General features: G+C 44.0%; 1 protein-coding gene across 4 annotated transcripts in view; it reads left to right on the top strand.

The window, feature by feature from the left end:
• CDH12 (cadherin 12) overlaps window positions 1-25,909 on the top strand; it is a 671,646-nt gene that overhangs the window by 619,305 nt on the left and 26,432 nt on the right. For all 4 annotated transcript variants that reach the window (XM_053397110.1, XM_053397109.1, XM_053397112.1 and 1 more), the window contains 2 exons: window positions 8,819-9,006; window positions 22,135-22,388. In XM_053397110.1, coding sequence (XP_053253085.1) covers window positions 8,819-9,006; window positions 22,135-22,388 — 442 coding nt within the window. The remainder of the gene's footprint in view (window positions 1-8,818; window positions 9,007-22,134; window positions 22,389-25,909) is intronic.

Below are 25,909 nucleotides of genomic sequence, written 5' to 3' on the forward strand. Positions count from 1 at the left end.
TTGTGGATTATCCTTCCTTGAAGGTTTTTAAGCAGAGGTTGGATAACCATCTGTCATGGATGCATTAGCTGAGATTCCTGCCTTGCGGAGGGGGGGAGCATTTAGACTATATGACCCTTGGGGTCCCTTCCAACTCTACAATTTTGTGATTCATAATTGCAGCAGTGGAGTTCTGTATGAAATAACATATATAAGATGTAAGTCAGCACTGGTCGAAAATGCAAAACCTGACTCATACATTGCTATTACAAATGAATAAGCTTGGTCGTGTTGACATTCTATAAGCACAGCAAAATAAAAGGCCTGAGGAAGGAATCAGCACCAGACACTTGTCGTTTCTCTGATTTAACACCCCGCCCCCCACCCATTTGTTTTATACAACTTTTGAATGAGCCACATTGTAGCACGTACAGCGGCGGAGGAAGCCTCTTCAGCACCTGGGGCGGGGCTCCCCGCCCATAGGGACGCGGAGCGTGCAGTTCCCCCTAGGGACACGACGCGTGTGGCACCCATGACGACCCATCCCACCCACTGTTGCCCCCCCCCCAGCTGTAGGGCGGCTGAGGCCCCATGCCATCGCATCCCTATGGGTGCTGTGTGTCCCATCACGTCCCTATCAGCATGGCGGCAATCTGCCCAGGGGGGATTTTGTCACCCTTTCAGGGATGGCACCCGGAGTGCGCCACCCCACCGCCCAGCCTTTCTCCACCACTGAGCACATATCAGGCTGTTTGTCTGTCTCATGGTCATTAGCCCCTAAATGATGAGTCTTTGTGCGCTGATCACCCCAGATGTACCACACTGTGCACAGATTGTGTTGCACATGTTGTTATAAATTCCCTACTCTATTAGAAATCTGTTGCCACACAAACATTAGATGATCCACAGGAGAGGCAAAAAGTAAAGCAGTGAACTTAATGAAATTTGACATTTTCCCCCAGTCACTGTTGCCATTTGGGTAACTTCGGCTAAGCAAAAGGCAATTTGTGCATGTGTAAATTACAATGTGTTTCCTTTAAGTAAATCAAGCGTGTGTGACATTTGGATTCAGCTTGCCCTTTCCAATGTTCTCGAATTGACCCTTACCTATGTGACCGCAGCCGTAAATCCAAACTTTGCAGATTATGCTGTTCCCATTGCTATTCTTTGGTAGAACCAAGGAGCAAAATTCTTCTGACTTATCTCATGTGTGAATACATACCCAGCTCCCTTCTAAAACTTCTCCGCAGTTCTCATTGTTAGCTGATGCATCAAAAGTGAAACCTTAACAAAAGTGCATGACTGCAGCTCAGCAAAGCTTAGAGCAGCCCTGGGCAAATTGTTTCCTTCCATTCCAAACAGTCCACTATGATGGGTCCACAAGTAAGTTGGCAAGCCTCCTGTTTTTCTTGCCTCTCTGAGCTTGCAAAAATCAGGGGTTTGTCAGTAACGTGCAAACCACAGTGCTTTGGGCGTGGTAGGTTTGCCTTAGAGAGAAAATTAGCCAAAGCAGTTGTGTGTGTGCACCTGTATGTGTGCATATATGTTAAGGGGAATACAAGTTGAGCAGTTAATATGCATAACAACAGACCATTTTTATCTTTAATCTGCCCTTGAAGAAGGAATTTTGAACATTTCCCAGTAAACATGCATCATCTACAACAGGTCTTGGGGAATGGGCATATTTTGACTGAATTGTATACATTCTGTGGTCAATGTGCAGAATCTCCAATATGTCATAATCTCTCACTGATCAGTTTGGAAATGGGAACAAATAGACTTATGGATGAAAGCATGCAAGAGATACACTAGCCAGAGTGATCTCCTCATTCCTATATGTATATATGTATATGTATGTTTTGTGATACAGGGGACTGTCTTACAGCTGTGCAACACCTTGCATTTATCATAACAAAAGTAGAAAGGTGTAAATCTGACTGTTGAGATCTTGGAAGCTCCCAGGGATGCAGACAGATAATGCTGAAGGGAATTGTAGGGGCCTACTCCTCCACTGTGAATCTCTGCTTATCTTCTATCTTCTTAGCAGCTAATTGTTTGTAGGAATTAGGAAGGAAAGAAACAACTGCCAGCTCATTTGCCTTCAGGCATCCTCACTTCTTCTTAGTTCACACTAGGGTGAAGGATGAAGTTCAGTTCTAATATGATGTGCTTGTAACAGTGTGCATAATGAAATGCAGGCATCCTTAGAAATTATCATTTCTCCAGTTTTTTTGGGGGGAAAGTACAAAAAAGCATCGGGGGAAATGTGCATAAGAATACCTATATTAAAGAAAATAACATACAAAATGTATCATAGGAGAAAAAATGTTGCAAAAATGTGTATATTGGGCAAAACTGCATAAAATGTGAATATTGAAAGAAATGCATATTAATGCAGAAATATGACAAACTAAATTTAAGATTGAAAAAAATAGAATCCGAGAAAAACAGCAATTCATCCTTGTTCGCATACAGAGACTTCTGAAAGAAAAATTACTTCCTTTCTTTCTGTCACATACTTCTGAGGATTATGAGCAGGGCTTGTTGGTAACACGACATACTGATGGCAGGAGGGTGACTCCTGTTTCTCTGCCCTACCTTTAAAGCTTTCTGTTCTCAAAACAGTGGCCCTCCTCAAGAACCACGCAGTTTTAAAATGTCAAGGACAAACAAAATTGATTTGCTTCACAGTAGCCTCATGTTCCGTTCATATTGCTCGTTTCATTGGAAGAATATGCAGGTGAAACTCAGGTTAGAGGGCTTTCATTATGATTCCTCTGTGATTATAACATCACCACTGACCTGCTCTCATTTTATACTTTGTCCTTTTGGTCTTTCTCGTCGCTTCAGCTTTCCCTTTCCTGTTGCAGATAGTCCTGTTACATTTGTTGTATCCAGGTCTGCACACAGAGCTGAGCACAGCCGTGTATGTTGTTCCATGCTTAGCACTGCAAAAAGGAAATGGACGAAAGGTGGGTGGGTGGGAGGTTGCCAAACACCTGGCAATCAACCAACAAGTGATTGTTGGGTGCTGTTCAGCTTACCAGGTTGTTATTTGCATAGAACATATGGTTCATAGAGAACCAAGGTCTCATGGTATTGTAACATTGTGCTTTCTTACCGTGGGACATTTTTGATGGTGAAATGCAGAGGAGAACATAGAGTGAATAGATCAGTGTTGGGTAAACTCTACCTGAGTGGTCAGGGATGATGAGAATTGCACTCCATCAGCATCTGAAGGGCTTTAGGTTCCTTATCTCTGCAATAAATCCACACACAGTTCACCACATGGTGAAGCCACTGTAGGATAACATCATCACATAACCAGTTCACCACATGGCCTAAATTTATTGGTGCCATTGCAAAGCTTGCTGAGAATTAGGATAGTGTACTGGAGCTCAGAGGGACGTGGGTGGCGCTGTGGGTTAAACCACTGAGCCTAGGGCTTGCCGATCAGATGGTCGGTGGTTCGAATCCCCACGACGGGGTGAGCTGCCGTTGCTCGGTCCCTGCTCCTGCCAACCTAGCAGTTCGAAAGCACATCAAAGTGCAAGTAGATAAATAGGTACCGCTCTGGCGGGAAGGTAAACGGCGTTTCAGTGCAGTGCTTTGGTTCTCCAGAAGCAGCTTAGTCATGCTGGCCATATGACCCGGAAGCTGTAGGCTGGCTCCCTCGGCCAATAAAGCAAGATGAGCGCCAAAACCCCAGAGTCGGTCACGACTGGATGTAATGGTCAGGGGTCCATTTACCTTTACTAGAGCTCAGCATCCTGCCTCAGCCATGAAGTATGTTTTAGTATCTCTAAGTTGAAATTACCTTGCAGAGTTGCTATGAGGGGAAAGCATAAGATGAATAATAAACCCTTGAGATACTTTGTGGAAAATTAGAATTGCCACTGAATTTTCCCTGGGGCAACAGCTGAAGAAAATTAAAGATTCTTCCTCAGGTGAAACATCCATTATTATAAGAAAATAATTGGGAAAACACTTCATTAACATTTCACAGGAGGTGTCTACATTTCTGGGGTGGATCAAAATGTGATATATAAATGTGGTTTGAATTGTAAACACAGTGAATATGATAAAGTCACATGGTCTCCTTATCTTGTGCCAACTAGTCTGTATTCTCAGTACACCAGTTTTGATCACACAAACTGCTTCCATAAAAACAAAGCCCTGATGGATCAGGCCGAAGATCCATCTATCAGGACTGGAGTACAACAGCATTCTCCCCTGTTATGATTCCCAGCAACTGTATACAGTTCTGTAGTGTGTCATGTACTGAAGACAACAATCCCCTTGGTCACCAAAGCTAATAATGCAAGACAGAGGGTGGATCTACACTCATGGTTTTTAATGTCAAGGAAGGGTTAAGGAATGGTTTTGATAACATAGATGGACTCCTGGCATCCTACTTTTTATGTTCATAATGCATTATTACCTTGTCTTTTTTATCACTTAATTTTTAATCGTTTTATGCTGCTATATCGGTGAAACACTGCTTATATGTTCCTCTATAGGGTTTTTTTTTAATGGGATGTGAGTGGTGCTGTAGGTTAAACCACAGAGCCTAGGACTTGCTGATCAGAAGGTCAGTGGTTCGAATCCCCGCAACGGGGTGAGCTCCTGTTGCTCGGTCCCAATGCCAACCTAGCAGTTTGAAAGCACATCAAAGTGCAAGTAGATAAATAGGTACCGCTCCAGCAGGAAGGTAAATGGCATTTCCGTGTGCTGCTCTGGTTCGCCAGAAGCGGTTTAGTCATGCTGGCCCCATGACCCAGAAGCTGTATGCCGGCTCCCTCGGCCAATAAAGCGAGATGAGCGCCACAACCCCAGAGTCAGTCACAACTGGACCTAATGGTCAGGGGTCCCTTTACCTTTATAGGGTTTTTATCTTTTTTTACTGCATTCAAAGTCCCCACGCCCACAATGGTATTCAAGGGACAGTGTTCAAAAGACACAGAAGGAGGGAGGGAAGATTAAAATGTGACACCAGAGCAACCAGCGACCAGCAGGGAAAGAAACAGCATTTGGGAAAATGGTGTGGCTCGGTATTGCTTACATTTGATTGGGGGGGGGGGGACCAAGGTAAAAAACATTTTAATTAACAAGAATGCCCTGCAAGGTTTCAGTACAACATATATAATATTGTTCTATTATGAGGAAATAACATTAAACAGGTCAGTGTAGCTCCAACCAGAGAGACTGAATTGACAATAAATTTGAACAAAAGAAGATGAACACATGCTTTGAAAGGCAGCTGCATGCTTTTTAATTTGTTCTCCTCTTACATCCCCCCTGCCCCATTTTTAGTCAAAGGGAAATAGCAAAGTGGATTTAACATTTTACCCTTCAGTTGAGTGAAAACATGCATTGTTTGTTTTCATTACTTCCCTTAACAGCATGCTGCCAAGGTAAGAGCCATTAAGATGTTCCATATGTTACTGAGGTACCATTACTGAAGAATGGTGGCAGCCTAATTACACAGTACATCATTGGAAATCTGAGTTTGGCAGGAGCTGAAGAATCCTTCAGAGTTTCAGATTAATCCAAATGACCCTGGCTTTTATTGCTGCTGAATTTCTGGAAATGCAACAGAATGCCAAGTTGCTGTAAATAAAACACTGCAGCCTAAACAATTTGAAATAAGTAATATACAACTGCCTTGACTCACATATTCCCTTCATTGTAGAGCCAGCCATATTTCTTAAAACAGAAAACAAGCTCCTCATTGACTGGGATGTTTTGCAACTTTGTAAGTGAAGAAAAGCGACAACCAGCATTAGAAATTCACCCATTGTTTTATGCTGACCTAGACTACGAAAATTAAGGCACCAAGGCCCTTCTCAAATATACAAATTTAACAATGTCTTGTGCAATATCTGTTCAATCAAGCCCAGACCAACCCACCAGCCATGTACACTGACCTTGACAAATTTCTTGTTACTGTTCCCTACCTGGGATTGCAAAAACAGGAGTGCTGTCAAGTGGTTGGCAGGCCAGATGGCATGGTTGGTGGAACTAGTCAGAAGCTATACACATTTGATTTATGAACAGGTAAAAGAAATCTAGAGGGCTAGATTTGCTATTGAAACCTACAATGACATACCCTCCAACATTTCTCCAATGAAAATAGGGATGTCCTAAGGAAAAGCGGGATCAAATCAGAAACTGGGATGACTTCTGTAAATCTGGGACTGAAAAATAGGGATACTTGAAGGGTCTATATTATAATAATATAATCGTAAACCTGTTTTATGATGGCTTCCCATCTGCACCACTCTATCTAGCCCTTTTGAAACGTATTAGGTGCTTTTGAGTGTTAAAAATGAATTCAGTCTCCAAGTTGGTAGTGCCATTTCTTACCTCTGAAAAATGACATTTTCTGCCTCTGGTTTGTCACAGTTGAAAGAAGCAACTGTATTTGAGGTCAGGAAACAGGAATGAAGGAAAGAGATGGCTTCCCTCCTACTATTTTCCCATTCCCTCACAGTCTACATAAAAGCAGAATGTGTGTATATCTGTGTGTGTGGCTCTGTGTCACTCTATTCATGTATGTGTCAAATTGCCTGTCTGAATATGTGTGTTTCTGCCTGTTTCCCTGCCTTGTGTGTGTGTGTGCGCGCATGCGCGCATCTGTACAAACCTTGGGCTGGGGGAAAAAGGTAGCCACTCCTGTTTTATAGTATCCTACTTTTCACCAATTGAATTAAATGGGTTTCTATGTAGTTTTTCTCCCATCCAAGCACTGTCCAGAAATAGGCCTTCCTATTTGTTTGCATGCACGCTCCAATTTGAAATGCTCTTCTATAGGTAGTTTATAGCTGTAGCAAGGTTTTAGGCCATGTGCTTTTATACCATATGTGGACACTGCAAAATCAGACGCACCTCTTTCCCTGATTTTTTGACACTAGAGATGTATCTTTTTAAGACCCACTTTATTTCTGTAATTTCAAGTAGTTTAAAACTGTTTTTAATATTGTATGATACTGTGTTCCAGTGCTAATACTGTATTTTAATTGTTGTAACCCATCCTGGGTCCTTAGGGTGAAGGATGGGTAACAACAATAATAGTCAAGAGAGCTGAACTTTCTGAACTGAATATATTTACTTAGCCTTGGTATGAATGGAATCAGGCCAACGGGAAACCCTCATTCCAGCATGATTAATTTCTAGAGAAACCAAGCTCACAGGAAGCATCCCTCTCCGTTGCCTGCATCAAGAACCTCTCTTGAAGTACAAAAGGGGGTGTGGGAAATGACTTCACTAAAATTGATTAGCACAAAATCCCTGACTTCTGTTTTTGATGAAAAGTTAAAATTATAGCTTCCTCTGAAATGATTAAGGAAAATGTTGAGGACATTCTTCTTCCTCAGTAGAATACGAGTGCCTTGTAGCAGTGGGAGCCATTCTGTCAAAATTATGAAGCTGTTAAAATTCTTGCAACAGACTCAGGCAGTGAGAACTTCTAGCAGCAAAATGGCTTTATTCCAGTCCAGTTGTTTTAGCTATGTCTAATGAACGTGCTGTGTAGAAAACAATGTGAAATGCTTTGGTGTGAAAGACACTGTGGTGTATGCTTACCAACTTTTTGCAGACATCTGTTTGCTGCTACACTATTGTAAGTGCAGCCCCCAATGTAAAAATAAAGTGCCTCTGGTTTTACGGTTATCTCTGGATACTGAAGCGCCTATGACCAGAATAGGCATTGGGACCCTGCAGAATAGCAAAGAGATACAGAGCTATCGACAGGCTGATGATATTTCAGCATAATCCTTTTTGGTGTTAGATGAACTTGACGTGATGCAACTTTGTCAAAAGCTGTGTTGAACCGCACTTGCTCTACATGATTCAACAGATATTACCTGAACAGCTGATGTAATGGGAATAGCATTTAACGGCTTGGGGTGTTTCATGGTTGATGTTTCCCCAAAACAAAACAACCAGGACATGGCTGCAAATCTAAATCTCTCAAATGCCCATTTCTCCCCAGTTTATATTTAATGTATTTATTTATTAAATTTGTTTTTCAACTTTAAAATCAGAATTGGAAGGAAAAAAATAGTTTTGGCGTGGCTATTATGGTGGGGATTGTATAGTGCCCTAATGTGCTATATTAATGGTAGTGATGCAGGTGGCACTGTCTAAATCTCTGAGCCTCTTGGGCTTGCTGATCAGAAGGTCGGTGGTTCGAATCCCTGCAATGGTGTGAGCTCCCGTTGCTCTGTCCCAGCTCCTGCCAACCTAGCAGTTCGAAAGCATGCCAGTGTAAGTAGATAAATAGGTACCACTGTGGCATGAAGGTAAAGGGCATTTCTGTGCACTCTGGTTTCCGTCACAGTGTTCTGTTGTGCCAGAAGCAGTTTAGTCATGCTGGCCACATGACCCAGAAAGCTGTCTGTGGACAAACACTGGCTCCCTCAGCCTGAAAGCAAGATGAGCGCCGCAATCCCATAGTTGCCTTTGACTGGACTTAACCGTCCAGGAGTCCTTTACCTTTACCTTTTTACGTATATTAATGGTAGCAGCATGCATTACAACTACAGTGGTACCTCGGGTTAAGTACTTAATTTGTTCTGGAGGTCTGTTCTTAACCTGAAACTGTTCTTAACCTGAAGCACCACCTTAGCTAATGGGGCCTCCTGCTGCTGCCGTGCCTCCGGAGCACGATTTCTGTTCTCATCCTGAAGCAAAGTTCTTAACCTGAAGCACTATTTCAGGGTTAGCGGAGTCTGTAACCTGAAGCGTATGTAACCTGAAGCGTATGTAACCCGAGGTACCACTGTATCTGTAATTTGCCAAGATTTCAGCTGAATAACTGATTATCAATTTCCCATAGGTATCTTCCACCTGAAAGTACCTGAAACATCTCTCATTGGTTCAGCAATTGGAAGAATCAGAGCGGTTGATCCTGACTCTGGGAAAAATGCAGAAATTGAATATACTATTGTTCCGGGAGATGGAGGGAACTTGTTTGACATCGGCACAGATGAGAACACCCAAGAAGGGGTCATCAAGCTGAAAAAGGTATTTCTTTTATCATTATTATTATTTATTGAATTTACATACTGCTCTCTCCCCTTGGAGGTACACGATAGATAGATAGTGGTTAACCTCAAAATCAGACTTACATCTTCCAAATGTTTAGGTCAAGAACTGCCTCCCTTCATAGCACCTAACCCAAAAGAGAAACAAACACCATCAGTAGAAGAGGGCAGCAACATGGTGTCCATGGTCAACCATTCTGTCAAGTGTATTAGGCAAGAGAGATCAGATTTATTTAGATTTATTTAGATTTATTTAGATTTTTTGCTAACCAGAAGTCCATTTTTATCCTCAGCTGGTGATGGATAAATTGGTCATTTTTTGTTACTCTCCCTTTGCCATTTTCCCAATAAAATCATACCTTGGGTTACAGCCGCTTCAGGTTGCTTTTTTTGGGTTACGGACTGCCGGAAGTACCGGAACGGGTTCCTTCCTTTCAGCGGTCGCGCATGCACAGAAGTGCCGAATCACAACCCGTGCATGCGCAGCCGTGGGTTGCAAATGCTGTGGGTTACGAACGTGTATCCCGCACGGATCACGTTCGCAACCCGAGCATCCACTGTATATAGATCTCTAAAATTCTGCATTAGCTTGTGGGTTGTTGTTGTTTTTTAAGTCCTTGTGAAAATTTGTCAGCATTTTAGTTCTCCTGATATACACATTATTTTTCTTTATAAAAACCAATTTCCCCTAGCATAATGTATTCTGATGTTATTTTCACTCAAATATGCATCTGAATGCAGGCTTTACGCTAATACGTGCATTTTATTTGGCTGAATAACTGCATTACAAAATTCAGCAAAGTGTAAGGTTTGAGGGATAACTGTGTTTTGAGTTGCACATTCTTTTTGGAATTGTAAATTATGTGCATACACATTAAAATAAGTATGGAACTGGATTCCTTCCCCCGCCCCCTCACATCCCTGTCCTCAGCCCTGTTTTTATATTTACCTGGCACCAAGCTGTCAGTCCAGCCCTATTGGAATCTTCCAATGGATAAACTTGTAGCTATGTAATCCCGCTGAAGGGCAAAGAGTCCATTGTATCTCCCAGCCAGGAAGCTGCTCTCTCCTGTGGTTTTCAAAAGCAAGTACATTTTCAGCTCAAATCAATCACTCTCTATAGTAACTAAGAGCTTGCGGCATTTCGTTTGACTATTGCAAGTGGGCCGTAAAGCTCCGAAGGAACAGAAATGGTGTTTTAAAAACAAAAGCAAAATTAGTAGCCATAAAAGTTTTAGTACTTCACATGATTATGTGCCCAGTCTTTTGAGTGAGAGTATGGACCAAAAATGGACAAGATACCAGTCCTACACCATTCACACAAATAGAAATTGCATGAATAGCTTTTAGGAGGCAAGATGTAAATACATCCTCTCCAGTGTTTCTCAGATGAAAATAGGGACATCATTTTCTATATCAATAAGCTTCTCCTACTTTTGATCTCGCTGCACATGTATATGTCGTATGCACATATACATCTGTCACCTTGAGCCAATTAAAACCTCTCAGCCTAGCCTACCTCACAGGATTGTTGTAAAGGAAAAGTGTGCAAGGGAAAGGATCATGTACAAACCTTCCACCAGTAAATGGAATGAAATAAAATTTTAGCTGTAAGCTGTCTCGAGTCCCTGTCAGGGAAAAAAAACTAATAATAATAATACTGTGGTACCTCGGTTTACGAACTTAATCTGTTTTGGATGTCCGTTCTTAAACCGAAACCATTCTTAAACTGAGGTGTGCTTTCCCTAATGAGGCCTTCCACCGCCAGTGCCCTTCCACTGTTCGGATTCCGTTCTTAGACCAAGGTAAAATTCGCAAACCGGGACACTTCTTCCGGTTTTGCGGAGTTCGTAAACCGAATCGTTCGTAAACAGGGCTGTTCTTAAACCGAGGTACCACTGTAGTAGGAAACTGTGAGAATGATCAGGAACATAGGTAAAGGTAAAGAGTAAAGGGACCCCTGACCATTAGGTCCAGTTGTGACCGACTCTGGGGTTGCGGCACTCATCTCGCTTTATTGGCCAAGCGAGCCGGCGTTCAGCTTCCGGGTCATGTGGCCAGCATGACTAAGCCGCTTCTGGTGAACCAGAGCAGCACACAGAAATGCCATTTACCTTCCTGCCAGAGCGGTACCTATTTATCTACTTGTATTTTGATGTGCTTTCGAACTGCTAGGTTGGCAGGAGCAGGGACCGAGCAACGGGAGCTCACCCCATCGTTGGGTTTCGAACCGCTGACCTTCTGATCGGCAAGTCCTAGGCTCTGTGGTTTAACCCACAGCGCCACCTGCGTCCCTGATCAGGAACATACCAGAGAATAAATCCTATTGAATTCAGTGGGACTTAATTCTGAGTAAAATTGCTTAGGATTGCAGTGTGAGGCTGCACAGTCTTTTCCCAGTTAACTGGGAATAAGCTCCATTGAATACAGTGGGACTAACCTCTGAGTAGACATGTGAAGACTTGCAAGTGTGAGGCTCCATTTACAATAAAGGAATAAACATTCCAGTGTTCCCTAAGAACTGCTGGCTGCTGAAGCATTGCATTTAAAGAATTTAAAGTGTAGCATCTTTCCTAGTTTGGCCATGGGAGCTTATAATTAGGAAGCAGGGCCCACAACAAATATGTGGACTCAATGCATGGGTGTTTGTCGGAAGCCGTTTCCCATATAGTTGTAGAAATTTCAGTCTCATCAGCCTTCCTTCTTGCAATGTTTTAAAAAATGCTCCATACACATCAGAAGGCAATTCATACAAAACATTTCCATTTTTCAACAGCTAACATGCCAGAAAAGTAAAGGCAACAAACTGGGCCTATAAAACTACCTGCCGATCTGTGCAGCTATTTAAGATATGAATATTGCTTGGCCTTTGGAACTCTTGTTTTCTTGGTGACACACACCAGGTCTGCCTGCCTGACAGCAATGACTGGAGTTTATTAAGAGAATAGTTAAGGAGGTGTGAATTAAAAGCAAGCCTTACCTAGCCAGCAGAAGGTCGGTGCCCCACTGGAACAAGTAGCTCTAGAGATGGGGGAGCAATTTGGTGGCTTTGAATTCCAGAGTGAATTTGCCTGATCCATACCTCCTGGACCAATATGAGGATGAGATATGAGCCCACTTCAAAATCCTAACTCCTGCCAGAATCCATTATGAAGTAGCAACCTATTTATTTCTTTTCCCACACATACCTGGAGCTGCTGGCGTGCACAGTTCCTGCCACAAGGGTTGAAACTCTACCTGCAATTCTCCTCAGGCAGAGCAAGATATGAAGACATGCTCCTACTCTCAGGGAGTGCTCCAAATAGGCTTCCAAGGAGATTGAATAAAAGAAAACATGGCTGTCATGTGGTTTTCTTTTTTCCTCTCTTTACCACTTAGCACATTTTCTACTCATATGGCGGAAACCATGCACAGACACTGCTGCAGGTGACTAGTGTCTGTTAAAAGAAAGAAAAAAGAGGAGAGTCTAAGGACTGGCTAACTTCTAAGTATTTCGAAGTTTATTTTTTAAAAATGTGTGTAGACTGACAAGATCCGTATCACAGCATTCAAAAGTGTATGAAATCTATTAAATGCAGATCTGCATGTTTGTGCAAGAGGTTTGAATTAGGATGCGTCATTAGAAATGTAAAAGAAAAAAAGTCTCAGAGACTTAGGATTGGAGAAGACCAACCTTTTATTCCCTATTCTCAAGCAAATCACTGAATAGAGATGGTCTGGGATAACCAACATTCAATCCAAAAAGTATCTGGGCTTGTTACTAATGCAAGTTTATGTTTGAGGCCATAATAGCTTATACTACCAAGAAGATGGAGATTAAGGCTGAGGTCATGTCTACCATATATTGCTTTTTTTATTTTTAGAAACACTCTTCTGTGGTGCAGTGGGTCTGGCTGTTAACCAGAAACACTTGTCAGTCACTCTGTTGTTGCAAAACAACAACAACAACAATATACACTGGGGGTTTTTTAGGAAGGAATAAAAATATATACGCTGGTGAAAAACAGGGTTGGCTGGAGGAAATTACAAACCAGACCCTTTCCCTCATTATTTTCAATAGCTGCCGTAATCCAATATTGCTAAGCGGGAGGTATGTTTGTAGCACATCTGAAATCTCATAATGTGGCTGCTGACTCTGTGACTTTGAGCTTTGAGTCCCAGGTACAACCTCTGTTATCTCTTCGAAAGGATCAAATGCATTTCCATTTGCGTATCTTGTGTCTTCTAGTGCCACATGGCGGTTGGCACTGAAACAGCAGCCAAAGGGAACTGAAGCAAGCAAGTTCTACTGCCTTATTAGCATTGCAATCAATAAGCTTTTATGATCTCTAAGTGGATAAATAGATTCTCACGGTTCAGAAAGTTAATTCTGTCTCTTATACGTTAACGTCAGGCCTCCCAAGCATGTGAGCTGAACACAGCCCACCAGCAACCATCAGTTCGACAAAGATCTTGCATTTTCTGCTTGTCCAGGACAGCAAAGTAGAGGAAACATCTTCTACCTGCCAGGCCACAATATATGACTGGTGGGCTGTGTTAGGTACAGTTGCTCACAAGTAATACACCTAAATAGTGCATTTGATATTTTAAAAATGCATGTCTGAGAGGCTACAACTCTCTCTCTTGCTATATATATATATACACACACACACACACACACACACACATATATATATATATATATATATATATATATATATATATATATATACATACATACAAAAGGAAGCATAAAAGCTATGTATAGGTAGTTGCCTTAATCCAACCAGGGTGCACACTGAGTTGTGGGCATGGAAGTGATGCCTTAGTCACTTCAAGGTAGGGGAATGCATGTGTGATAGAAATTTCTTTGAGTCAGTGGAAAAGGTGGGCTTTCAGGGGGTTGAAACTCACAATTCATTAACTTGCCAATATGAATGTGGGCTCATATATAATATTTCCATGCCTAAGCAACAGCAAGGCCTTTTAGGTAGCTGGCTCACAGCTGAAAAACAATGAAGGAGCAGATCATTCCCTGGAACAAGTGTGGGGAACTGGCTTTTGGTTTTCCTAGAACAGGGGTGGGGAAGTGGATCACGGCATCTTCGGTGCTGCTGAGAGCAAGCTCATTTGAATGTGCATTCTCTTTGCCCATGAGCTGATTGGTGCTGACAGCCAGGGGCATAGCATGGAGGGAGGGCTAGGGGGGCATGTAAAGGTAAAGGTACCCCTGCCCGTATGAGCCAGTCGTGACTGACTCTGGGATTGCATGCCCATCTCGCTTAAGAGGCCGGGGGCCAGCGCTGTCCGAAGACACTTCTGGGTCACGTGGCCAGCGTGACGAAGCTGCTCTGGCGAGCCTGCACCAGTGCAGCACACAGAAACGCCGTTTACCTTCCCGCTATAAAGCGGTACCTATTTATCTACTTGCACTTAAGGGTGCTTTCGAACTGCTAGGTGGGCAGGAGCTGGGACCGAATGACGGGAGCTCACCCCGCCGCGGGGATTCGAACCGCCGACCATACGATCGGCAAGTCCTAGGCACTGAGGTTTTACCCACAGCGCCACCTGCATAGCCCTAAGCATATGATTTTGAGTAGACATGAACCAAGCACCCCCACGCAGGAATCTTCATCCCACCCTGCTTGCCACTAGGGGTCCCTGGGTGCCAGAGCCCGGCCTAGCCCTACCAAAGCATCCCTGACCCCCCTCACTGAATGGCCATCTACCAGCATTGGGGGGATGTGCCTGCCAAGGGCAGGCTCCACCCTGGACAGTTTGGCAGGTGGTGCAGAGCAGCCCCATGAACCCTCTGTGCCCTGCGCCTGTCTGGCAGTGTCAGAGCTGAGGGCTTGAGTGGTGTGGCAGGTTTTGTTCACCCTCCCCACCCCGCTCCCGGCGTGTCCTGGGTGCCAGCAAGGGATGCAAAGCTGCTGCTGATAGCACATCCTCAAACGTCTCCTTTAATAAATAATAATAAAATTTTATTTATATCCCGCCCTCCCCAGCCAAAGATGGGCTCAGAGCGGCTAACAATAGTAAAATAATACAGCATTCTAAAATCAATTCATTATAAAATCAGTTCAAATCAAATTGATGGCAACCATTGGGCTAGAGTTCTGTGAAGAATTACCAAAGGAGGGGGTCAGTCTGTGCCTTCGCCAAATGCCTGGTGGAACAGCTCTGTCTTGCAGGCCCTGCGGAAAGATGTCAAGTCCCACAGGGCCCTAGTCTCTTGTGACAGAGCGTTCCACCAGATCGGAGCCACAGCTGAAAAAGCCCTGGCTCTGGTTGAGGCCAGCCTAACCTCCCTGTGGTCCGGGACCTCCAAGGTGTTTTTGTCTGAAGACCGTAAGGTCCTCCGTGGGACATACCAGGAGAGGCGGTCCTGTAGGTACGAGGGTCCTAGGCCGTATAGGGCTTTAAAGGTTAAAACCAGCACCTTAAACCTGATCCTGTACTCCACCGGGAGCCAGTGCAGCTGGTATAGCACTGGGTGAATGTGATCCCACAGCGAGGACCCCGTAAGGAGTCTCACTGCGGCATTCTGCACCCGCTGGAGTTTCTGGGTTAGTCTCATGGGCAGCCCCTTGAATGGACTTTGAAGTCCATTTGCAGGATTCAAACCAAACACACACCCCCATTTGCAGGTGTAGTCTGCAGTCTGCCTGTGATTCATACAGGTTTGATCACCTATGGAAGGTGGAGTCAGACCGTCTTATTTGGGCCACCTCACAAGCGGTGGTGGGATAATATTAAGCCCTTTTAATGTAATGTTTTAGTTGCAGTGGGGTTCAGGCCAAGTTGCTGCTGCACATTGGAATGGAGCAGTGGCAAGGTCAGCAAGGTGCGAATGAGCTGGCAGGAGCACCAGATTGGTTCCTCCGGTGTATTTGCACCAGGCTGACCTCACTGCTGCCTTTGTCCATCTCCATCCTGCTTTGGAGTAGCTATTCAGCCAGAGAGATATCGGGTAAGCTGTGCAGCCCCACTGTGCCATCTGCTATCATTTAATTCGAAGTTCTGGTATTATGTGATTAATACATGTATTAAAATTTTGTTTCCTTAACTGATAGAAGAAACAGAAAGCCTGCTTGATGGGTTGTGCAACAAAGCATGTTGGCCCACAGGGGTGAACAAACCTCTTGTTTCATAACCTTCTGGAGACTGCATACCCTCCCCAACAAAAGAAAAACAAACAACAAATAGTGGGTTTGCAATATGTGACAGGTCAGGTGTTTTTGTTTTGGTGCATCACATATTATGCAGGCCTGAAACAAAGAGAGCAAATAGGAACAGGTTTCTCTACACTGGGGTCTAAAGCACATTGATAATGCAGCATAGGAAAATGCCTGGCTGTTCCTATTCATGCAGTGCCTGCTCTGTGGATAAATATAGAAACTGTTTAGCTGTGCAAGTCTTCACAGATAGCAGACAGCACTGCGTGTCTCCTGTCACCGTGCGGAGACTGTGAATGAAGAGAAACACTTCCTTCTCAGTATTTGTGCTGTGTTTATTGCAACAGCATATTCAATCAATTTCAGCTAGTATTGCATTCTCTGCTTCAAAATTTGATTTTGCTTTAATTTTGAAAGAAAATGTTGTATTCTCCTTGTCTGCATGAAAGCAGAACCCTCCCCCACAAAAAAATCAGCATATTTTGTGCTAAAGTAGATTAGTACAGACAAGATGGAGTAAAATCCCAGGTTTCCATTTTACTTAGTTGTTTATAGCAGAACTGGGGAACCATAGATGGCTAGAGGTTGTTGGACTCCAATTCCCATCAGCCCTGAGAATTATGGGAGTTGGAGTTCAGCAGCATCTGGAGAGACACTGGTATCCCAGCCCTGATTTATAACAATAGCTGGTATCCAGAACTAGATGCACCATGATTATATTCACAATGGATGCATGTAAGAAGGAATCAGAATTCTGGTTAGTGCTTAACAAACTCCTTGGCATGCTTCTCACGCTTTGCTCCTGCCTGCCATCCATGTGATTGACTAGGCTTCCTAGTTCCTCAGATGTTCCTCAGATGTTTCTCCAAGGAGGAACCTCCATAGTCACCTTCATGTCAGGCAAGATGTGGTGGCAACCAAACTCCCAAGTGTTTGCGGAGGGTATCAATAGATACCAATGCAACACAGACCATCTCAGTGCAGTCTACGTACCACAAAAATCAAAATGCACAGGTCATGGGAAATGTCTTCGCAGAGCTCCTGAGTAATAATCTCAGGCTGAAATATGAAGCAGAAGTCTAATAAATCAGGACTGTCTGATTGATTTTCATTGTCATCATTATTGAGTTCATTGAGTTCAATTAGTTCAATATAGGTTTGTTCATTCATGCTTCTTCCTCTGAATGATGTAGATTAATCTCCTTCTCTCTCTCTCAGAAACCTCTGAGCAATTTAGGCTGCAATCCTAACCCTGCCTACCTGGGGAGTAATAGGTCTTACTTCTGATTAGTCATGGTTAGGATTATAGTGTTCATCAAGCTTATAAAATTAGATTTGTTTCTCTAAAATTTCCTCAGGCATTTCACCCAAGCAGGAATCTTAAAATTCACTTCAAAAATCTTACTTCTGTCAAAATTTGGCAACAGCTTTGGGATTGAGCCGCACATAAACACTGAAGAAATTTCCCTAGCCTTGTTGAAACACCTGTTGCTTCCCTTGAAACTCCTCAAATACCTTCATTGAGGAGAGCTCTGTGAATTCATCCCAAATTTCAATAAATACAGTGGCATAAGATTATCAGAAGAGCTTTGCTGAGACAGGCCCATGGCCCGTTTATCCAGCTTTCTGCTTACACAGGGTCAAAGCAGATAGAAGCAAGCTCAATAGTATTATCCTACTCATGACCCCCAGAAACTTGTACCCTTATCCTCCACTAATCTATCTAATTCTCTTTTAAGCCTCTTTCCGTGTCCAGTAAGTCTGAGACGCCTTTGCCTGGTGACACTGTGGCCCATAGATTGCAGCAAAATACTGGGCAAGGTTTTGTCCAGTATCCTCTCTGTGTGATGGGCTTGTGGGGGAAAAGCTGTCTCATGAGCCCTTGCAAAGCCTATATAGGGCCGTTTTCCCTAGAGGTAAGGGTCATCCTGCCCAGTGCCCACCCACCCTCAGGTTAGAGCCTTCACTGAGCAATTTTGGGTCACTGGTTGACATGGCCAGAAAGGAATTCTTCTTTCTCAACCTGACAGGCACTTGTTTGGGGTTTTTTCATCTCTCCCTCAGTAAAATTATGGCCTTTCTTCGTTAGGCAGAAAACCAGTGTTTGTACGAGGGTGGAAATGGCATTAGACAGGATCAACATAGTATGGGGGAGCCCCCATAAGTGGCCTGAGGGAAGGATTGACCAGGGCACCCCCAAGCTTGGGGTATCTGCTTTGTTAGAATCTGCACCCAGTGACACCTTGCTTGCTCGCTTGTACCACAGCAAGGTTCAGCACTGGCTGACTCCCATGGAACAGGTTTGAGGTAGTCCATACCTGGCTTGATCCATTCCATCAACATGGGGTTTGTGGAATGTTGAACTGGTCCTGGGACCCAATGCCATGCCAACCCTTACCCTGCCTTCTGCTATCAATAATGATTTGGCCTGATTTTATCTCATCACACTCTGGTTATTTTGCTGCTCTCATGGGTCACATCGTGAGCCTGCCCGGGCAAAGCTGTTGCTATGACTACTGCATCCTGCAGGACAGAGAGAGAACCTTTTTCTCTACCCACCATGCATTTTCTTCCATCTCTGCAGACACTTGTTCCTCTTGCATCCCCTTTTCTACAGCAGACACCCACAGGGTGGAGAAATCAGTTTGAGGCAGTTCCTCAATCTTTCTCCTCCTACACCTCTTTTTCCACAGTAGGTTCCCAAGGGGCAGAGAGATCAATTAGCATTTCTTATATGCTCTCAGGTGCCTCCATTTTCACCACCTATACAGCAGGTTCCCCGGGAGTAGAAAAACCTTTTGACAGTTCAGGTGTGGTTGGACACAATATGTCACTCCTGTTGCACTTGCACAGTACTGACCCCTTCACCTCTCCCCCTCTATCTCCTGGTAAACAACCGCAATATGTGGTATGTTGCTGTTGCTCACCTGACCTCAAGCCAGTCATATTGCTGCTAAATAGATACTACTGTGACAGGAAGGTAAACAGCATTTCCATGAGCTCTGGCACCCATCCTGTGTACCAGAAGCGGTTTAGTCATGTGGACAAATGCTGGCTCCCTCTGCCTGAAAGCGGAGATTAGTGCCATACCCCATAATCAAATTCAACTGGACTTAACCACCCAGGGGTCCTTTACCTTTTACCTTTTTATTTATTGCTGCTTACCAGGAAATAGACTGGTCATCATACAATGGGCCCAGAATAACCAGAATCTAAGGTCGTCACCGTGTGTGTCCTATAGCAAAATTTGAACAAACTTTTGGAGGTTTCTGGTGAATGGAGACATTTGTGGGATTTTGCTAAGACTTGTAAAATTCCTCAGGTCTGAAGCAACACTTGAGGTGAATGTAGATATAGCTCCTCAGGCAATGAATCTGAAGAATTTTGAGAGAAAAGGAGTATCAGTCAGACATGTCTCAAAAAGGTTTAATGCATCCCTGTGGAAAGTCATTATTCCAACACTTTCCAAAACTTGCTTTTTTTGTTTCTTTCTTAGAGTGACTATTAAAAAGGTAAAGGTACCCCTGCCCGTACGGGCCAGTCTTGACAGACTCTAGGGTTGTGCGCCCATCTCACTCAAGAGGCCGGGGGCCAGCGCTGTCCGGAGACACTTCCGGGTCACGTGGCCAGCGTGACATCGCTGCTCTGGTGAGCCAGAGCCGCACACGGAAACACCGTTTACCTTCCCGCTAGTAAGCGGTCCCTATTTATCTACTTGCACCCGGGGGTGCTTTCAAACTGCTAGGTTGGCAGGCGCTGGGATCGAGCAACGGGAGCGCACCCCGCCGCGGGGATTCGAACCGCCGACCTTTCGATCGGCAAGCCCTAGGCGCTGAGGCTTTTACCCACAGCTCTTGCAAATTCATAATAAACCCGTTTTTGTTGCCAGTGCTAAAAAACAGAGATTGCATTCATGCCAGGTAGGATATTGGCAGAACATGACTAATTGCAACAGAAATTTCAAAAGTATGCATTAATTTTTGTACATTGCAAAACTGTAAATTTCAGTTCCTTCTAATCCCCTCTCTGTTCCATGCATTTTGAAACTACACTGCTGTGTGATGTTCCTAAAGCTGACCACGAGATGTCACTGCTTGCTAAGCATCCACAGTAAACCATCACAAGAAATCAGGGGCCCAATCCAGTTAAATGTCTGCAAAGACAGCAGAGCCTCTGTTTCTTTTTTATCATCAGCAGGGTAACCGTGTAGACTTCTTGTGCGCGTGATCTCAAAAAGAAAGGCAACGTATTATTATATTTGGATGTATAATGGGATAGATGTGGGACAGAAATGATAGTTCTGATAGGAATGACTGAGCGAGGACAAGACTGTGCTCGGCAAATAAAAAGATTTCAGACCATCGTGTTGGTAAATTACCTGGACTCATGCTGAATGGTGGAACTGATTGATTCACAGTATACGTAGATATTCTGTCATGCTTGTCAGCCTCAGGCAGTATAAGACATAAAGACATTCATTACGGCATATTGAGGTGGAGGGTAGGGTGTAAAATGGGCAGTGATCCATGGCTTTATGTATAGAATTCTCAGGTCATAACTTCCTTCCCATCCCAGTACTTCTAAAAATAATTACTGAAGCGGCTCCTGATTCCTCCCCCTTCCACCATGCTGGTATTTTGATCCACTGTTCCCTCTAATGCCGGAATCGCCTGCTGAATGCTTCAATATATATATTTTTTGCTACATAAAGGGATGCTGCAGGATGAAGAGGCTGGCATTTTTGGTGGCACACGTGAATGTTATATGTGTCTGCACAGCCTAGCATGCCTTCCCTTCTGCCAGAAGCTTCTCCTCTCCACCTCCTGTCTAGGTGGCTGGAGAAAGGAAGCATGCCTCTTCCAAAATGACAACCATCCAATTTGCTCTTTTTGCCTTAGTTTTTCAGTAAATTTAAACAGGTGACCATTCCTGCCACCCACACCAATCTTTTCTGACAAATGAAACCAAGCTGACTGGGGAAGCAGAGCGTGAGAGAAGAGGTGATGGAGAGCATTGTGGCTGGTGATACTGGAGCCACTGAGGTCCAAAACAACCAAGAGGGCCACATTTTCCTGCTGCATTACTGAGCCACCAAAAATTTATCACAAACTGAATTCAAACCAATGGCCCGTAATACAGCCATGTAATGGCAAAGGTGTCTCCTAGCCCTTTTCTTGTTGAAGTCCATTGTTTCATGAGTACTGAACATGGTAAAAGGTAAAGGACCCCTGACAGTTAAGTCCAGTCACAAACGACTCTGGGGTTGCAGTGCTCATCTCGCTTTATTGGCCGAGAGAGCCGAAGTTTGTCCGCAGACAGTTTTTCTGGGTCATGTGGCCAGCATGAATAAGACGCTTCTGGAGAACCATTTACCTTCCCACTGGAGTGGTACCTGTTTATCTACTTGCACTTTGACATGCTTTCAAACTGCTAGGTTGGCAGGAGCTGCGACCGAGCAACGGGAGCTCACCCCGTCACAGGGATTCGAACCGCCGACCTTTCGATCAACAAGCCCTAGGCTCAGTGGTTTAGACCACAGCACCACCCATGTCCCTATCGAACATGGTAACCACAAACAATTGTGTACTACAACTCCCATCATCCCTGACCATTAGCAATGGTGGTGGGAGTTGGGATTTCATAGCATAGCAAGCAGGGATGGCCACATGGGCTAACTCTGTGAGATTCCAATGATAGAATTAAGGACATTATGTATGGAAAAGACATGGTGTTCTACTGAGCTGCAGCTCCTCTTGTCTGCCATTGGTCCCTTCCACACACACACACACACCCCAAGACTGAAATGCATATCCAATATAAATATACTAAGCAAAACAGTCCTCTGTTCAATATTTTAAATATGCATGTGTCTTTTCTCTCTCACCAATAGGTTTTAGACTACTTCTTTTAAGTCCTTGATCTGACATATTTTGCATTCCTCTTTATTGTAGCCATTGGACTTTGAAACAAAGAAGGCATACACTTTTAAAGTAGAGGCATCAAATGTGCATCTTGACCATCGCTTCCATTCTGTGGGCCCATTCAAGGATACTGCTACGGTGAAGATCAATGTGTTGGACATGGATGAACCGCCCATTTTCAGCAAACCTTTGTACACTATGGAGGTTTATGAAGATACTCCGGTCGGGACCATTATTGGAGCTGTTACTGCCCAGGACCTTGATGTTGGCAGCAGTGTCGTCAGGTGAGAAAATGTCCTTGTCTTCCCAAGTTGAAACTGTCAGTGATATATAAATGCATAAAGCAACATGAACCTCAGGAGCAGTTAATTCTGTTTTCAAAACGAGGGACCAGCTGTTTGGTCCTTCTCCAAGAAAACAAAAATTCGGTGAATCCAGAGCACTTACAATCTGGAGAAACCTTCTAGATCCCACACTTCAAGTGTAGTAGAATGACAAAGGTTCCCCAAGTCGTGGAGGCTAAAAGAAAGGCTTCCAGTCTAAAACAGTGTATGTCTGTACAATGTTTAACAAATGGAAGGAGGTGACCCATGAGGTAAGATATGGCAGTGGTGCGCCATGAGGTAAGATGAGGCCATTTGTCTCAGGTGGAAGATCCATCCCCTGCCTTCGTGCTACTGCCAGCCCCACTGGGGCTTTCATGCCACCAGGACTGCTGCACCTGCTGTGCCCTCACAGCTGTGCCATGTTGACAGCGCAGGCGCAGCCATAGGTGAGGGCACAGTTGCAATGATGGGGCTGGCAGCAGCACAGCAGCAGAGGCAGGGATGCAGATCTGTGGGCAGGGAGTGAAAGGGAGTGGCGGCTTCAGCACATTTTGCTCACAGTGACAAAACCTTGTGGGCTGGCCCTGAATTCTGGGAATCCCCAAACTGGCTTCTGTTCATTTCTTATACATGACCATTCTGCTCACCCTCAAACCAAGGATTGGAATGACTTGCAAAGGGAAGAAACAGGATGGAGCAAAGGTATGAGTGAGTGTCAGTGAGACCACAAGGGGATGGAATAAGCTGATCAGCCCATCCCTCAAATAAGTCCAGCTTCCTCCCAAAACCCTCATTTTCTGAACATTTATGCATCATCTTCCTCTTCCCCTTTTCTCTCTTTCCCCAATTTTTTTCTTTAGTTTGCAAGCCCCACAGGTCAGGAACCTGATTCTTTAATTCTTCAAAATGCCACGTAGCATGTGAATGACATCTGCTAATAATGTCACTAATAATAATCCCAAATAAGTATTTGAGTAAATGTGCTTCGGCACAAATGTAATTCAATTTAGGATTAGGATGCTTAGAAATGCCACTTTTCTGACTACAAAATATCTACCTGAAAATATTTATAATTAATCTGGATTTCAAGGGATGAGACTAGGTTATTGGCTTTACATGCTCTGGCTCATTGGCAATGTTTAACCCTCTTATTGTGAAAAAGAACAATCAATGGCTTAAGATACAGTGCCTCATTCAAATTTAAATAATAAGCTGTCCAACAGAGAACCATGTGCTTATGGTTGATGAAAGCAAGGCGATTCTTAAATATCACTTCAGTAAATTGGCTTATGACACATTTAATTTGGTTCACTCCAGTAAAGCATCCTACATCTGATTCCAAAAATCAGATTATTTTAGTGTCAAGGTGATAGACGTGCTCTGAAAGATCTTTAAGGTAAGTATCAACTATTGCCGCCCTGTGTCTATTTTTAGAGGGTGAGGAAAGTGACCCATATTCTAAACCCAAGAGTTTGATCATCATTCTTAGGTTTCTACAGTGCAACTGATAGATTTGACCTAAAGGCTTTTGGGGGGCGGGGCTAGCCTTGATAACCACAGTCCCCCCCCCCAATACTGTTGCTCTCTCTCATACCCCAAGGCATTGGCTGACTGCTGTGATGTCATGGGGTACTCACATGTTGTTGGGATACTGCCAGGGAGACAAAGTCATCTGAGTCCCCAAGCCGGTTGCCGGATGATCCATCAATCTCCCGTAGACACGCAGTATCAGCAATTAGCAACACGAAGCCTCAGATTGCCACATTCTTAGGCTGGTGCACACTCTATCAGCATCCTCCCCCTTTCCGTGTAACCTGTAGTACCTGTGGTACTACACACAGCAAAAGATGCACAGCAGGAGAGCATATTTACAGTTTATTCAGCGTTGGTCAGAACAAAGAAAAACATGACCGCCTGCATCGGCGTTCAGGCAACAACGAGAGAAAACGAAAGCAACTGAAAACATAAACATCCTGTGAACAGGAAATACGCAGACTCTGTGACTCACAAAGCCTGCTCCCTTGTAAGGTGGAATGGAAATATCCTAACACAAACATTCTGATAAAAATGAAGATCCAATATACAGCTTTTGCAAACTACAGCTGATAAATATAAATTGAACAATTGGTTGGTCTTTTTTGGGGGGGGGTGGAGGCAGAGGAACTTCATACAGGACTGGGAGTATGTACTGTTTGGTGAATGGGGGATTGAGCACAAGCAAGGAGATTTAGGACCTGATTGGAAAGAGAACCTCAACAATGTCTAGGCAACATGGTGACCATATACATATGTAATAGACAATCTTTATAGAATTCCTTCAAATCATAAAAAGTTCAAAATGAAATCTTTAGTCTCAAAGTCTCTGAAAATCTTTAAATGAAGTGAGGTGCCAAACTTTGTACGGTGGAAGACCAGCTGTGAAGCTTTGTGTATTCAACACTGATGTCCAACACTCAACAGTAATTCCAGATATTGACTACTGTTTCGCAAAATTCCTCGTCAGCGTGGTGGATGGATATAGAAGGCTTCATAAGCTGAAAATAAAATTTTACAGGGGTACAAAACTGGTAGTTTTGCTGAGAAACCAAGGATGAACATGGATCGACACTTGGAGTTTCTGAAAGGAAAGCTTATATAGATATAGACAGTGCTTTTTTATGGGGGTACGTAGTTCTGGCACCTTTTTTCTAGAAAAAAGTGCAGTGGTACCTCAGTTTTTTAGCATCTTAGAGGTTGAACATTTTGGTTTTCAAACGCCATAAACCCAGAAGTAAATGCTTCGATTTTCGAACACGCCTCAGAAGTCAAACATGCCACGCAGCTTCCGCTGAGTGCAAGATGGCCGGTTGTTGAGTCTCGGTTTTCAAGTGTTTCGGAATTCGAACTGTCTTCCAGAACGGATTACCAAGGTACCACTGTACTAGATCTAGTTACAAGATATAGGGGAAACTCACATAGAGCCTATAAGATGTTCTCTCCTATGGATCAGGAGGGTCGAGGTAGAACGGGAAGTCAGTGTGGTGCAAATACACCAGACCTTCTGGAACCTTGTATTAGTCTTAATCTCCAACATGGGGAGAAAGTGTCTCGCCAGAGTGGTACATGCTCTGGTTATCTCCCGCTTGGACTACTGCAATGCACTCTACGTGGGGCTACCTTTGAAGGTGACCCGGAAACTACAACTAATCCAGAATGCGGCAGCTAGATTGGTGACTGGGAGCGGCCGCCGAGACCATATAACACCGGTCTTGAAAGACCTACATTGGCTCCCAGTACGTTTCCGAGCACAATTCAAAGTGTTGGTGCTGACCTTTAAAGCCCTAAATGGCCTCGGTCCAGTATATCTGAAGGAGCGTCTCCTCCCCCATCGTTCTGCCCGGACACTGAGGTCCAGCTCCGAGGGCCTTCTGGCGGTTCCCTCACTGCGAGAGGCCAAGTTACAGGGAACCAGGCAGAGGGCCTTCTCGGTAGTGGCGCCC

The sequence above is a fragment of the Podarcis raffonei genome, chromosome 7 (assembly GCF_027172205.1).
Source record: "Podarcis raffonei isolate rPodRaf1 chromosome 7, rPodRaf1.pri, whole genome shotgun sequence".
NCBI lineage: Eukaryota > Metazoa > Chordata > Lepidosauria > Squamata > Lacertidae > Podarcis > Podarcis raffonei.